Source organism: Mizuhopecten yessoensis, unplaced genomic scaffold, assembly GCF_002113885.1.
Source record: "Mizuhopecten yessoensis strain PY_sf001 unplaced genomic scaffold, ASM211388v2 scaffold8365, whole genome shotgun sequence".
NCBI lineage: Eukaryota > Metazoa > Mollusca > Bivalvia > Pectinida > Pectinidae > Mizuhopecten > Mizuhopecten yessoensis.
Genome location: NW_018407511.1, coordinates 573171 through 590583, shown reverse-complemented (window position 1 = coordinate 590583; position 17413 = coordinate 573171). Strand labels below are relative to the sequence as shown.

The following is a 17413-nucleotide window of genomic DNA, read 5'->3' as shown; positions in this document are numbered from 1 at the left end:
TACTTCTGGACAACTTGCTTTGAAAAATCTGCCCAAATAAACTGCCAATTTTGTTGAAGTTCTATATAGTATACAAACTCACACCCACAGTCCGTATTATAAGCACATCATGAACACGTAGGATATGAATCTGCTACGCTTCTTTATAATTCGAGTTATTACGGGAAACCTTGTTAACAACCGCTGTAACCATCCCTAAAAACCGTTATTATTTTAATCTAAATGCAATGTTGAATCTGCCAAAGTGTTCAATAACTTTTTCAGAGTGTGTTTACTTCCGATAATGATCTCACGTATGACCATTTACCCAGTGTATTTACTAACAACTCTTTTGAAAATCCTTTTTCTACAATTGAGCTGAGCTGTACCAAAGTTCTTAAGCTTTTGAAGAATATTGATGTAAAGAAGGCTTGTTGATACGACAATATCGCTGGTGTAGTGTTTAAAGAATGCGCACACGAACTGTGTGTTCCTATCTATGATCTGTTTTCACTTCGTGAGGGTATTTTTCCTGAGTGTTTCAATAAAAAGCGAAGTAATACCAATATTTACGTCTGGTCTGAGAGACTGTGTTACAAATTATAAACCAGTGTCATTATTGCCAATATTGTCATTACTTTTTGAAAGACTTGTTGACGGTGAATTCTCATCATTTGTAAACACTCTAATTCGTAATGAGCAACATGGTTTCATGCCTAAGAGGTCTACAGTTACCAATCTCACATGTTTTACTGATTTTGTGTCTGACGCTGTTGATAAAAACATTGATGTCCATGCTGTATATACCGATTTTTCTAAAGCATTTGACAAAGTGAGTCACAAGTTATTATTACATAAACTTCACGCTTATGGCATCAGGGGTAACATTTTAAACTGGTTCAACAGTGATCTCAATGACAGGCAGAAAAGAGAGACTGTAAACGGGGCGGCATCTGGGTGGTGCAATGTTTCTTCCGGTGACCGTCAGGGTTCCATACTTGGGCCCAAATTATATTTTTTTTTTTATCAATGACTTACCTGCAGTTTTGAAACATTCTACCTGTTTTATGTTTGCTGGCGATAGCAAATTTTGAAAAAGAGTTACATCTTTGTTTGACTGTGAACAATTACAATATCATATTGATAGAGTATTTGACTGGTGTAAAAAGTGGCGTATGCAAATTATTATTAAAAAATATTGTACCATAAGGTTTTCCATGAAACGTAATCCAATCCAGCGAGATCTGGTCACCGCACCAAACTACTTTTATACACCAGCTAGAATCAGTACAAAGATTTTTTTATTTTTTTATTTTGTGCTTGAAGGCAAATTTAATTTGCATAGCCATTCTTGTTCTGATATATGTAAACATTTTAATCTTCTTTGGAAAGCAGACGACAATATCTGGATATTTGCTTATTTTTTAAATGTATTCATGGGCTGTTCGACAGTTCGTTTTAAGTAGAAAATTTCTACGTTCTGCTCGGATTTTACAATTTAGTTGTCCACCTAGTAGGATTAATGTCCGAAAAAAATTAGCACTGTTCATCGTGCAGTAAGAAGTTTTAACAGAAATGCCCGTGAGCTTGACTGTATGTTTGATTGTACCTTGCCTTCTTTTAAGTCTCGCCTAAAGACACTACGTTTTAGATGAGTATTACGCTTCTGTATGCATGCTACACTTTTCTTAATATTGTTTGTATGTATTTATCTGTGATATTTTATTATACTTTTGTTATCATTGTTATCAATTCTGTAATTGGACCCTTGGGTCTGTTGAATATGTGTTACGGGCGTATTATACTCCAGGCCCCCAGATCATGACACGAACTTAAGTCTATAATAGTCCTAAAGTGGAATTAATGGAATATGAATTTTAAAGAACTCCAATTTTTTGTTATCAATCTTGAGGATCTACTCAAAGATGTGTCTTCTTTCAGAACATTTAACTTTTCCACTATGTACACTACTACATATGTAGCCCGTTGAGGCTAACATACAGAAGGAAAAACTAAATTGTTAAATATGTAAAACAAAATATATATCTATATTAAGATTTCATATTGTCAAATTATAACCGTCTGGTGTTCAATACGGAAGAAAATATTAATATGTATTCACATAATATTTGATGAAATTTCTTTGTTTATTTAATATGTATGTGAAGCCAGATGTGTACAAGGTCCACGTAGACATGTAACACACAGATATTTTTTGATAGAGTGTATGTAAGGTTTATTTGTATAATCGATTCGGTGACAGTGTATGTCAAAGGACAAAGGGCCAGCAAAGACAGGGTATGAAAACATTACACGGAAAGTCACACTGTTCAAATAAATTCAACATAGTAAAACATAGCCATTTGGAGAATGGTGAGACGTACTGGTGGACCGGTAGTGGCTCCGAGAATGGTGAGACGTACTAGTGGACCGGTAGTGGCCCCGAGAATGGCGAGACGTACTGGTGCACCGGTAGTGGCCCCGAGAATGGCGAGACGTACTGGTGCACCGGTAGTGGCCCCGAGAATGGTGAGACGTACTAGTGGACCGGTAGCGACCCCGTGAATGGCGAGACGTACTAGTGGACCGGTAGTGGCCCCGAGAATGGTGAGACCTAGTGGACCGGTAGTGGCCCGAGAATGGTGAGACGTACTGGTGCACCGGGAGTGGCCCCGGGAATGGCGAGACGTACTAGTGGACCCGTAGTGGCCCCGAGAATGGCGGGACGTACTGGTGGACCGGTAGCGACCCCGTGAATGGTGAGACGTACTAGTGGACCGGGAGTGGCCCCGAGAATGGTGAGACGTTCTAGTTGAGCGGTAGTGGCCCCGTGAATGGGGAGACGTACTAGTGGACCGGTAGCGACCCCGCGAATGGCGAGACGTACTAGTGGACCGATAGTGGCCCCGAGAATGGTGAGTACTGGTGCACCGGTAGTGGCTCCGAGAATGGTGAGGCGTACTGGTTCACCGGTAGTGACCCCGTGAACGGCGAGACGTACTGGTGGACCGGGAGTGGCCCCGAGAATGGGGAGACGTACTGGTGGACCGGTAGCGACCCCGTGAATGGCGGGACGTACTAGTGGACCGGTAGCGACCCCGTGAATGGCGAGTCGTACTAGTGGACCGGTAGTGGCACCGAGAATGGTGAGGCGTACTGGTGCACCGGTAGTGGCCCCGAAAATGGTGAGACGTACTAGTGGAGCGGTAGTGGCCCCGGGAATGGCGAGACGTACTAGTGGCCCGGTAGTGGCCCCGAGAACTGCGAGACGTACTAGTGGACCGGTCGTGGCCCCGAGAATGGCGAGAAGTACTAGTGGACCGGTAGAGGCCCCGAGAATGGTGAGACGGACTAGTGGACCGGTAGTGGCCACGTGAATGGTGAGACGTACTGGTGCACCGGTAGTGGCTCCGAGAATGGTGAGGCGTACTGGTGCACCGGCAGTGGCCCCGAGAATGGTGAGAAGTACTGGTGCACCGGTAGTGGGCCCGAGAATGGGGAGACGTACAAGTGGACCGGGAGTGGCCCCGAGAATGGTGAGACCTAGTGGACCGGTAGTGGCCCGAGAATGGTGAGACGTACGGTAGTGGTCCCGTGAATGGCGAGACGTACTAGTGGACCGGTAGTGGCCCCGAGAACTGCAAGACGTACTAGTGGACCGGTAGTGGCCCCGAGAATGGCGAGACGTACTGGTGGACCGGTAGTGGCCCCGAGAATGGTGAGACGTACTGGTGGATTGGTAGTGGCCCCGTGAATGGCGAGACGTACTGGTGGACCGGTAGTGGCCCCGAGAATGGTGAGAAGTACTGGTGCACCGGTAGTGGCCCCGAGAATGGTGAGACGAACTGGTGCACCGGTAGTGGCCCCGAGAATGGTGAGACGTTCTGGTGGATTGGTAGTGGCCCCGTGAATGGCGAGACGAACTGGTGGACCTGTAGTGGCCCCGAGAATGGTGAGACGTACTGGTGGATTGGTAGTGGCCCCTTGAATGGTGAGACGTACTGGTGGACCGGTAGTGGCCCCGAGAATGGTGAGTACTGGTGCACCGGTAGTGGCCCCGAGAATGGTAAGACGTACTAGTGGACCGGAAGTGGCCCCGAGAATGGTGAGACGTACTGGTGCACCGGTAGGGGCCCCGAGAATGGTGAGACGTACTGGTGGACCGGTAGTGGCCCCGAGAATGGTGAGACGTACTGATGGACCGGTAGTGGCCCCGAGAATGGTGAGACGTACTGGTTCACCTGTAGTGGCCCCGAGAATGGCGAGACGAACTGGTGAACCGGTAGTGGCCCCGAGAATGGGGAGACGTACTGGTGCACCGGTAGTGGCCCCGAGAATGGTGAGACGAACTGGTGCACCGGTAGTGGCCCCGAGAATGGTGAGGCGTACTGGTTCACCGGTAGTGGCCCCGAGAATGGCGAGACGAACTGGTGAACCGGTAGTGGCCCCGAGAATGGTGAGACGTACTGGTGCACCGGTAGTAGCCCCGAGAATGGTGAGACGTACTGGCGGATTGGTAGTGGCCCCGTGAATGGTGAGACGTACTGGTGCGCCGGTAGTGGCCCCGAGAATGGTGAGACGTACTGATGGACCGGTAGTGGCCCCGTGCATGGTGAGACGTACTGGTGCACCGGAAGTGGCCCCGAGAATGGTGAGGCGTACTGGTGCACCGGTAGGGGCCCCGAGAATGGTGAGACGTACTGGTGGACCGGTAGTGGCCGCGTGAATGGTGAGACGTACTGGTGCGCCGGTAATGACCCCGAGGATGGTGAGACGTACTGTTGGACCGGTAGTGGCCCCGAGAATGGTGAGACGTACTGGTTCACCTGTAGTGGCCCCGAGAATGGCGAGACGAACTGGTGAACCGGTGGTGGCCCCGAGAATGGTGAGACGTACTGGTTCACCGGTAGTGGCCCCGTGAACGGCGAGACGAACTGGTGGACCGGTAGTGGCCCCGAGAATGGTGAGACGTACTGATGGACCGGTAGTGGCCCCGTGAATGGTGAGACGTACTGGTGCACCGGAAGTGGCCCCGAGAATGGTGAGACGTACTGATGGACCGGTAGTGGCCCCGAGAATGGCGAGACGAACTGGTGAACCGGTAGTGGCCCCGAGAATGGTGAGCCGAACTGGTGCACCGGTAGTGGCCCCGAGAAGGGTGAGGCGTACTGGTTCACCGGTAGTGGCCCCGAGAATGGCGAGCCGAACTGGTTCCCCTGTAGTGGCCCCGTGAACGGTGAGACGTACTTGTGCACCGGTAGTGGCCCCGAGAATGGCGAGACGTACTGGTGCACCGGTAGTGGCCCCGAGATTGGTGAGACGTACTGGTGCACCGGTAGTGGCCCCGAGATTGGTGAGACGTACTGGTGAACCGGTAGTGGCCCCGAGAATGGTGAGACGTACTGGTGGATTGGTAGTGGCCCCGAGAATGGTGAGACGTACTGGATCACCGGTAGTGGCCCCGAGAATGATGAGAAGTACTGGTGCACCGGTAGTGACCCCGAGAATGGTGAGACGTACTGGTGCACCGGTAGTTGCCCCGAGATTGGTGAGACGTACTGGTGCACCGGAAGTGGCCCAGAGAATGGTGAGGCGTACTGGTGGACCGGTAGTGGCCCCGAGAATGGTGAGACGTACTGGTGGATTGGTAGTGGCCCCGTGAATGGTGAGACGTACTGGTGGACTGGTAGTGGCCCCGAGAATGGCGAGACGTACTAGGGGACCGGTAGTGGCCCCGAGAATGGCGAGACGAACTGGTGCACCGGTAGTGGCCCCGAGAATGGTAAGACGTACTAGTGGACCGGTAGTGGCCCCGAGAATAGTGAGACGTACTGGTGCACCGGTAGTGGCCCCAAGAATGGTGAGACGAACTGGTGGACCGGTAGTGGCCCCGAGAATGGTGAGACGAACTGGTGCACCGGTAGTGGCCCCGAGAAGGGTGAGGCGTACTGGTTCACCGGTAGTGGCCCCGAGAATGGTGAGACGTACTGGTGGATTGGTAGTGGCCCCGTGAATGGTGAGACGTACTGGTGCACCGGTAGTTGCCCCGAGATTGGTGAGACGTACTGGTGCACCGGAAGTGGCCCCGAGAATGGTGAGACGTACTGGTGGATTGGTAGTGGCCCCGTGAATGGTGAGACGTCCTGGTGGACCGGTAGTGGCCCCGTGAATGGTGAGACGTACTGGTGCACCGGTAGTTGCCCCGAGATTGGTGAGACGTACTGGTGCACCGGAAGTGGCCCCGAGAATGGTGAGACGAACTGGTGCACCGGAAGTGGCCCCGAGAATGGTGAGACGTACTGGTGGATTGGTAGTGGCCCCGAGAATGGTGAGACGTACTGGTGCACCGGTAGTGGCCCCGAGAATGATGAGACGTACTGGTGGACCGGTAGTGACCCCGAGAATGGTGAGGCGTACTGGTGCACCGGTAGTGGCCCCGAGAATGATGGGACGTACTGGTGGACCGGTAGTGACCCCGAGAATGGCGAGACGTACTGGTGCACCGGTAGTGGCCCCGAGAACGGTGGTGATATACAAAAATTGTTAAATCCTATTATTGAAAGCAACAGCAACTGGGAATTGTATAATAATTACGAGATTGAATAGGTGTGCCCTTACTTGCTATTTCCGGTATTTACTCTTGTTTTTTAGTAACATTAATTAGCTATTGGAAAAAATAGATTGTTGTGTAACCATTCACGGGGCCACTACCGTCAATATCTGGCTGACTGTTTTGATATGAGACTTATCACGACTGGTATCCCTTTCTTTATAGTAACATCTCTACTTCCCCCAACCTACGGTGATTACGTGTCGCAGTTGATTGTTTTCAAAGTCTTTCATCGAATATAATTATTTCTTGATAGTGGTGGTCGGGTGATGGGCAAACTTACAACGGAAGTGTCCGAAAGAGGCAGTTTAAGGAAGACTGTGGGTAAGTTTTTTAGTCGCTAGCATGATCTCATTGCGAATATTCTGGTTCTCATTTTGAGGACGTCACATTTAATTGGTTTTATCTATATTTACATGGCAGATGTCGTGGATGAAGGAAGATGCGTTTATCCTTCCGGAGTACTTTGTCTGATTATCCTCGTAAGTTTTCAAGAGTTTATCAGTAAGTCTTTCCTTTGGCCATATATTGCCCTACCTTTTTTCGATTTTGAGTTGAAATAATTGTTTTGTAAAAACTTTTTGTTAAATTTCGGATGTTAAATTTAGGAGCGTAATTTGAGTTCTGTGGAGCAGATTCGCGTAACATCTTTTGTAATTCTTCATTTGCTACTGCTGGGATACTTTAGAGGACATACCGAGTCTTTCCTGAGTGAGGCTCGTTGACCCTTTTTTATCCGTCATTGTGCGTCGTGCGTCGTACGTCTTTTGTTGACCGTTTAATATTTACTCAACTCAATCAACTTCTCAAAAACGAAATAACAGATTTCACAAAAATAGTGTTCGAAGCATTAATCGGCTAACAAACAATATAATTTCTTGGTTCAAACCCTTCCCGAGGGACAGGGGTCCTCTAATTTCAGTGTCAACGCTAAATGGCATCTTTATTGCCAGTGTTTGAAGTGTGGGAGTTTTAAACAGACCAAAAGACTACTTTATATTTTATTTTTTTAAACTGTGTAAATAAATTTTAGTTTGGTCTTTAAGCCTTTTGTTACTGTGCTTTTCCTTGTTGGCCATTAGCAAACTGTCACCTACAAAAATACGGTGTTATTCTCATCGTGATAGGTTAATTGGTTCTTAAGATCTAACCATGACACTTTACATATCACTCAAAAGTGGGGCCAAAGTCGACCTATTTTTGACATAGAAAAAATATTGTTCCTTACTAATAACCTATATTGTACATATCTGTTGGATGTAACTTAACATATGGACTACTTTGGAAACCCCGTTACTCACATATAATTAGAGTTGGCATTAGCATATCTCTTCTATCTTTAAATATTACATTACCTTTAATAGATGCCTGTAAAATATGTTTGCAACGTTAAATATGATACATAACCTTACATATGGTCCGTTCTATTCCTTGACTACCCCTGCAAATAAATGAGCATAAGCATGTATTACTAAAAAAATCTAGTCAGATCTACCTTACAATGGAATTTTAATTAAGTTTTAAACATTCTGATTTAATGATATTTCGTGTTAAAATTGTCTGCAATAGTTAATCATCTTTGGAATATTTCTAAATGTAAATCATCTGTTGCTGTCTAAATTGGAACTAGATTCCGATTTAAACATCTCATTTCGACAAAATTGCAAACTTCTGATGGTATTTCGATTAAACCTTAATGATGTAGATCTGCTTCAAGCAAATTAAAAAAAATAACCTGGCCCTTTTAATAATTACTGAATTTAAGTATACACCTAATGCTTGAATATCTACGAGCAATATAAATGCAGCGAAGCGTGAAATAACCTTTTTTATTAATTTATTTTCTAAGAATCTCACCTTGACAAAGTCGTTTACATTGGTGTAAACTTACAAGATATATCTAAATGTGTTAATGCCATTTTTTTTCTTAAAGCAATGCTGGTCTATGCTGACAAATTAATTAAAAATTGGGTTTTAACAGGGCTGTCGTATGCTGTCGTGTTTATTGTCACACGTGGATGCCTGTCTATATATAGTAGGTGGAGTTATAGAAAGTACATAGATGACAAAAGTCAATACAAAGACAGGGCAATCGAGATTATTCATTGCGCATGGCACCAGTAAGTGTAAACACACTTACCCGAACTTGTCCATTGAATGATTTACGAATAAATAGAACTGGAATTACAAGTAAATATTTCACTTGCAGGAACATTTATGTGGGACTATTGATGTAGATACAGCTTCGTGAATGTTCCTAAAGACCCATATTCACGGGTTCCTCTTCCGTTCTACCTTAACCCAGTAATAAACTCTAGGGAATGAAATTCCGCGTTACTTATTCCTCCATTTGTATGAGAAATAAATGCCGGTCTGGTCTAGATTTGAAGTGAGAAGTAAGCAGTACGTAAACCGATAAGGCATCGTTGTGTATTGCTTGTCACATCCGGGTTATCAGTTAATCACATTTATTCACTCGCATACTTATTGGCTCATTAGTGAAATAATCATATCATAAGGTTACCGATTAGTAACAAACTTGTGTTGGTCGTCATCACGATCTCACAGGGAAAGATGCTATTTCTTTGTTCGATATGAAGGTCGATGGTTTTTTTTTTCAATGCTCACTAATCACTGGTGAGCATTGCGGTTTTTTGGCACTACTTGATATCTCGGTGTGAGGACGTGACGTTACTTGAATTTGATCTAGATTAACATGGCGGGTATCGTCGACGAAGCTGACGACGCTTACCCTTCCGGACCTACTGGTCTTATTTTCCTTATACTGTTTCGGGGGTCTTCATGTTTATCTCTCCTTTGTCCATATTTTGCTCTAGTTTTATCAATTTTGAGTTCAAATTATGGTTTTGTTGACACTTCTGTATTCTCCTGTTATTTTTCTCGGTCACACTGTCTAAGGAATTAGAAGACTGTGTGTGTGCTCCATGACTTGCAAAAACAGGAGAAGTCTTAAGAAAAAAAGGTAAGAAAAAAGATTGAAATCTTTAAAAAAACACACTTTTAGTCTCCAGGCTTAGGAATAAAAAGGCTGGGATGTGTGTACTACATATACACAGGCGAATGAGGAGGATAAGATTGAATTTCTTATATATTGTTATATATCTAGGATGTATCAGAACTATTGAACACTCAATTAACATATCTTCAAACGATTACCCGTAACTTTAAATAATAACACCCATCTTCAAATAATAACACCTATCTTCAAATAATTATACCTATCTTCAAATAATTACACATATCTTCAAATAATTGAAGATAGGTACAATTCAACTGTATATATCTTCAATTGAACCGAAGTAACTCACATAAAGAAATACTATCCTAAATTCAATTTAGGTATCTTCGAATAAGATGAATTGAACCTATTTGCAATTGTATATGTATTAAATTGAATTGAAATGCCATTAAATTGAATTCGAATGAAGATATATTCGACAGGGGAGACTTTGTTATTTTCATTTGAAGATAGGTACAATTCAATTGAGATATCATCAATTGAGCTGAAGATATCAGTAACTCGTATCAACAGATACTATCCTTAATTCAATTGAGGTATCTTCAAATGAGATGAAATAAACATATCTTCAATTACAAAAATGAATATATGTATTCAATTGAATTGAAATCATCTTCAATTGAATTAAAGATATTTTCAACCAATTGAAGATATCTTCAACAGGGGGAACATTATAATTTTTATTTTGTATTCACCAAATTAAAGATAGGTCCAATTCATTTGAAGATAATTTAAATAATTAAAGATAGGTACACATATTTATACGTATACTGAGTGAACTGGAGACTTCTCACTGGAATTTAACTTGTATTTATTTGATTGTAGTCTTTAATTATTCGAAGAAAGTTGAACTTATTTATATATATATATATGTTAATTTGGCGTTCCATGGGGCCGATAAGTAAGTTTACTATCAATCTGATTTACACCTAGGGTGTGTGAATACTATAAGGTAGATTTCATTATATACCTAGAGTGTGTGTGGGCGATAAGGCCGGTTTTCTTTCTGCCGAGTGGAATCCATTAGTTGGTCAAATAGATCAATTATCATGCCGTTCCATGTCGATACTGAAGTCTATCAACAACGCCTCGGGTTGTCATGCCAACCAAAGTGTAAACAAAATAGCCATCGAATATGATCCAACTATCACAGCTATTGGTGAGAATATCAAATATCGCTTTCAAATATATAACATGAAGTCGTAAATGATGGGTGCATAATGTACATACAGATATTGCCTATGTGACGTTTTATCTAAACAGGTAAATACCTTTAAAATAAAACTGTTTTATCGACAAGGACAAATCATCACAAATAATGTATCAAAGTGAAATTTCGTTTTAATAACTCATGGACGGAAATGTATTTATGTATATATATAAACCTCATTTAGAAGATAGTCAATGGTATTTCATATATATGCATTTACGATTTAGCACGCGAGCTCTGAATAGTTTGAACACAAACTTTATGATGTACCTTAGGGATTAATCTTCAACAGTGTTTATGTTGTAGATTTAAGTCCCTTTGCAAATATGTTTTGAGGTTTTGTAAATATGAGGTCATGTCAATATGCAATATAAACTGATCATGGCCGGAGGGAGTAATGGTCATGATTGGCCGGCAACGGTCAGTATAATAATCCCTTTAAATCAAATTGTCGACTTCGGACAATTGGACACTGACGATATACAAACACCAATCGAATACACATAACCAATTCACAACCACTTCTGAAATGACGTGCTTGTTGAGAAAATATATCCCAAAACACTATTTGCTTTCGCAACACACTGAACCATTGGTTACTGCATATTGTACCGTTGGTCGTTCCGGCGACACAATTACCTCTGATTATTTCTGCGACATACATATTCTTCCATTTGCTTCCTGCTTATCACAGGACTTCAAAGAGTGAATCCAGTTAATGTTGACATACAAAAGCAAGCACGATGTCCATTCTTCACGGCCATTGCCTCGAATGTAATAAAAATATCTAAGGATACACAGATGGTAAAACTCCACTCGTAATTTGTGCCCCTTTCACACATATTTTACAAAATCTGGGAGTGCAAAAATATCCATCTTGAATTAATGCATCAACAAATATAAATAATCAGCTCCTTTACGGTCACCCCACAAGAGAGAATGAAAATATACCTCTTGCGAATACGAAAAAAAAGTCACAATGTAATCATCCACTTATAATGATAACAATATATATATATTTATACATGAAACATACACTTGACGTATGTCCGAACGGTATGGTATCAAACGATTGTAATATCGTATAGCAAGCACCATTAACAATTCACCGATAGTTTAAGTCAGGCGAAAAATGTGGCGAAAATGGATCCGACGGCTTCAAATCCATCTCCTTTGAATACAACAGTCGCGTGGTTATCATGTTCTGTGTCCCAGAGACTGCGGCTGCCCAGTCGGACGGATTGACCACAGTCCTCCACAATAAGCACAGTAGCTACGATCTTGTACCGCGCAATGCCACTTAGTTTCATTCTCTCTTTGATCATGTCTGCTAAAGATTTCGACAGAAGTCGAAACCTTTTGGCGTCATACTGTCTACCTTTTAAATACGCATCGAACACGTTCGTCATAATCTGCTCGGCTTTAGATATAGAAAATTGCTTTCCATCCTCAGGTTCTACTTTGTAGGTATTCTCCAACGACTTGATCGGTTTATGACCAGACTCAGATCCTGCCTTTGATAAAGTCCCGCCAAGAAGACCTTGTATCTTTAGTTTAGTTCGAAGGCGGCTGAACCTCGTTTTGTTCATACTGGTCGATAGCCTCGAACCACTTCCAGCATCACTCTTTTTGTCTTCCGTCAAAGAGTGACCCCCTAAGGTAAGCCTATCCTTGAGGCTTAGTTTGTTAGATGGTAGTCCCATTTTGTGAGTCAGTGATGACTTGGTAGAGCTATCCGCACCTCTTTCAGGTTGTATACCGACCGACCCCTTTAGATGTGCGTCGTGTGCCTTCAGATTGTCGGCACTGAGTTGTCCTTCCATCGTGACGTGCGCGGAATATCAATACAATAATAAAAGGGTTGTAAGTGCCGGATGACGGATATGTATTTACACAGACAGCGTGTAAATGATCGAACACCTATAATAAACCGACAACGACTGAGGTTCACAGAGATATCACGCGGTGTGTGATTTTTGTCTCTATGTCTCTAGCCAGGCGGTCCGCTCGATGGATCACTACGTCCGGATCAAATACCTTCTCCCCAGTTAACACGTAATGTCAATATTACCATTTACGCTTCAAATATAATATATCGGGTGAAATTGACTTTCAATCCTTATGTTTTACGCTGTGAGTATCACAAGTGAAATTGGACACGACATCATTCAACAGAGCTAGGCGCTTAAAGTATAAAAGCCCCTTGTTGTATCCAATGTAATTCAGCGAAATGACGGGATAGTCACTAACGTTTCCAGTGACCGTGTGTCCATTGTTCCGTTGCGTTACTAGCGACAGAAATATATAGCAATTTGCCCCGCCCCCTTTAAGATCAATTTTCCTCGTTAGAGTGAGTGACCATGGTTTACAACATTATTTAGATCACCAGTGAAAATGGACTATAATGGGATAAATTGTCACTCGGGGCAATCGCAAGAGCCAATTATACAGTGAAGATTAGGTTTTCCGCGGGACCATATTCACCCCGATCATATTATGTGTGTAGCGGTCGACAGTCCTAACGAGTTTAATTTTCTGCTCTATAAGAGAGATGTATTAAAGGTAGATCCTATTCAAGGACATCATATACAGATTATCATATCTAACCTAGCCTCTGATGTCGCTTTAAATTACTGGCATTGATTTGTTAGCTTAAGAACATAATCAGATAACAAAAATAAGTTGGTAGTATTATTATAAATTGTTCTTAAAATATCTATGACATTATATAATGAATCAATGGACTACTCAAGGGTTGACTTCGTTAACAGGTTTGATGTAAAAGTGTTCTTTCCCGAAGGAAGTGGTAAAGCTACATAAAGCGATACAAGACTTCTGGATTTGTACTCCTAGTAACACTAGACTCCGTACGTAATTATATAAAGAACCATTCAGAATATGTCAACCATTTCCGGATCAAGGACCTTCAGTAAACAAACTAAAGCTCTTTGCTATGTCTGTTGTATAGAAATTCGCTAAACACATCATAGATTACTTAAAATAGATTGAAATCTTTAGAGAAGTTTGAAAAATAAGGGTTAATGAAGTTTCTGGTCGCTAGAAAGACTAGTATATATAGTAATACCAATTTTTTTGAAAGTGATTACAGGGAACAATTGGGAATAAGTCATAGTTAGCTGGGAATAAACTGCAGTTAGCTGAGAATAGACCAAGGTTAGCTGAGATTATACCATGGTTAGCTGAGAATGTACCACGGTTAGCTGAGAATAGACCAAGGTAAGCTGAGATTATACCATGTTTAGCTGAGAATATACCACGGTTAGCTGAGAATATACCAAGGTTAGCTGAGAATAGACCACAGTTAGCTGAGAATAGACCAAGGTTGTCTGAGAATAGACCACGGTTAGCTGAGAATAGACCACATTAAGCTGAGAATAGACCAAGGTTAGCTGATAATATACAACGGTAAGCTGCGAATAGACAAAGGTTAGATGAGATTATACCATGGTTAGCTGAGAATATACCAAGGTTAGCTGAGAATATACCACGGTAACTGATAATAGACCACGGTTAGCTGAGAATAGACCAAGGTAAGCTGAGATTATACCATGGTTAGCTGATAATATATCACGGTTAGCTGAGAATAGACCTAGGTTAGCTGAGAGTATACCAAGGTAACTGAGAATAGACCACGGTTAGCTGATAATATACCACGGTTAGCTGAGAATAGACCTAGGTTAGCTGAGAGTATACCAAGGTAACTGAGAATAGACCACGGTTAGCTGATAATATACCACGGTAAGCTGAGAATAGACCAAGGTTAGCTGAGATTATACCATGGTTAGCTGAGAATGTACCACGGTTAGCTGAGAATAGACCAAGGTTAGCTGAGAATAGACCAAGGTTAGCTGAGAATATACCACGGTAACTGATAATAGACCACGGTTAGCTGAGAATAGACCACGGTTAGCTGAGAATAGACCACATTAAGCTGAGAATAGACCAAGGTTAGCTGATAATAGACAAAGGTTAGCTGAGCATAGACCACGGTTAGCTGAGAATAAACCACGTTTAGCTGAGAATAGACCAAGGTTAGCGGAGAGTATACCACGGTTAGCTGAGAATAGACCACGGTAAGCTGAGAATAGACCACGGTGGCTGAGATTATACCATGGTTAGCTGAGAATATACCACGGTTAGCTGAGAATATACCAAGGTTAGCTGAGAATAGACCAAGGTTAGCTGAGAGTATACCACGGTAACTGAGAATAGATCACGGTAAGCTGATAATAGACCACGGTTAGCTGAGAATAGACCACGGTTAGCTGAGAATAGACCACATTAAGCTGAGAATAGACCAAGGTTAGCTGATAATAGACCAAGGTTAGCTGAGCATAGACCACGGTTAGCTGAGAATAAACCACGTTTAGCTGAGAATAAACCAAGGTTAGCGGAGAGTATACCACGGTTAGCTGATAATAGACCACGGTAAGCTGAGAATAGACCACGATAGCTGAGAATAGACCAAGGTTAGCTGAGCATATACCAAGGTTAGCTGAGAATAGACCACAGTTAGCTGAGAATAGACCAAGGTTGTCTGAGAATAGACCACGGTTAGCTGAGAATATACCACGGTTAGCTGAGAATAGACTAAGGTTAGCTAAGCATAGACCAAGGTTAGCTGAGAATAAACCATGGTTAGCTGATATTAGACCGTTGATCTGAGAAAAGACCAAGGTTAGCTGAGAATAGATCACGTTAGATGAGAAAAGACCACGGTTATCTGAGAATAGATCACGGTAGCTGAGAAAAGACCACGGTTATCTGAGAACAAATCCAGGTAAGCTGAGAATATACCACGGTTAGCTGAGAAAAGACCAAGGTCAGCTGAGAATATACCACGGTTAGCTGAGAAAATACCAAGGTTAGCTGAGCATAGACCACGGTTAGCTGAAAATAAACCACGGTTAGCTGAGAATAGACCAAGGTTAGCTGAGCATAGACCACGGTTAGCTGAAATTAAACCACGGTAAGCTGTGAATAGACCACGGTGGCTGAGAATAGACCAAGTTAGCTGAGAATATACCACGGTTAGCTGAGAATATACCACGGTTAGCTGAGAATATACCACGGGTAGCTGAGCATAGACCTCGGTTAGCTGAGAATATACCACGGTTATCTGAGAAAAAATCCAGGTTAGCTGAAAATAGCTGAGAATCGAATGCAGTTAGCTGAGATTAGGTTGCGATTAGCTGAGAAAAAATAGACTGTGATTACATGAGAAAAAAATACGTTTAACTGAAAATAGGCTGTGGTTATCTAGGAAAAGACTGTGTTTAGCTGGGAATACATTACGGTTAACTGAGAATAGATATCGGTTAGCAAAGAGTAGACCACAGTAAGATATTCATGGAACAGCCTTGCGTCATATAAACGTGTTTTTTACGATGGTGAGAGGAGAAGCTTCAAAATGATACTGACCTATTTGCATTCATAGCAGTATATTTTTCTGGTATTTATCATATAAAGACTTGTACCAGAATTTTGACATAGAAAATATGTGTTATAAGTCGGCAGCCTCGTGCAATATAATACATGATAATTTACCAACAATTCGGGTCAAATATTTTTACTTTACCATAGGAAGGCATTTAATAACTGTAAAATAGAACATGGAAAGCTAATAATAGGTCCCGATCGGCTGAGGTGAGGCCACAGTAAGGCGATAGTAGACCAAATATTACCAAGTAAACACTGTACTGTTATCACAGGAGTTTACGTGTAAACTTAAATGACCAAATGTGAAAAGTGAAGACTTAAATTTCTGAAATATTTACAATGGTTATAAATGTCAAGAAGATTTTATCATCAAATACTCAACCCATGATTCATAGCCATATCATTTAAGGGTACACCCTGGTCACGTTAGATAGGTAAATTCATTTCAATGCACTTCAAGTATTATTTTACCATGTAAGTGATTTTAAGGTTTATAACTATCAATAAACTAATTTATATATTTACATTAACATTTGTAGCAAATACTCTTTTAACCGTAAAATGTATAATTTGGTGTTCACGAACATGTATTGTTTGATTTGTAAAACAAATTAAGTTCTGACAGTACATCATACATGTTTATTTGCCACAAAATCATGAACGATCCGGGTATAGCTTAAACTTTGAAATGGTACGTACAAGTAGAAAAAATAAAAACAAAATATTTCAGTCCCTTTTTTTACGTTTTAATGATGTTTTTTTCTGACAAGTCCTCGTTTTCGGCATTTGTTATAAACAATAGTAGATTCCCCGGTCTATCCGAGGGTAACTGTCCATCGTGTACCAATCTGTTACTGTACACCGGAACAACATAAAATGCATAGTAATAATAAGTGTAGGGCGAATGTTCTGGCGAAGAGCGAAAGTTTGACTGGGTGAAGATTTCCCGGTATACAGTATGATTGGAAGAACGGCATGCCATAAGACAACCGTCTGGTCTTTCCTCCCCAGTAGTCTTCGTCACAGGGAGTTTGTTTGATTTGATAAGTTTGTTTGTGTTTTACGTCTTATTAACAGCTATGGTCATTTAAAGACGTGCCAGGTTTTGGTTGTA

At 42.2% G+C, this 17413-nt stretch overlaps 2 protein-coding genes across 2 annotated transcripts; both read right to left on the bottom strand.

The window, feature by feature from the left end:
• Positions 1 to 2593: 2593 nt before the first annotated feature.
• LOC110455728 (mucin-6-like) lies at positions 2594 to 7332 on the bottom strand. Its single transcript, XM_021506055.1, has 3 exons — positions 7287 to 7332; positions 3639 to 6473; positions 2594 to 3522 (listed from the first exon to the last, which is right to left on the bottom strand). Exons 1-3 carry the CDS (start codon positions 7330 to 7332, stop codon positions 2594 to 2596), a joined length of 3810 nt encoding a protein of 1269 aa, XP_021361730.1.
• Positions 7333 to 10958: 3626 nt separating this feature from the next.
• LOC110455743 (tctex1 domain-containing protein 1-like) lies at positions 10959 to 13112 on the bottom strand. The gene has a single exon (XM_021506078.1). It carries the CDS (start codon positions 12660 to 12662, stop codon positions 11961 to 11963), a length of 702 nt encoding a protein of 233 aa, XP_021361753.1. The 5' UTR covers positions 12663 to 13112; the 3' UTR covers positions 10959 to 11960.
• Positions 13113 to 17413: the final 4301 nt, after the last annotated feature.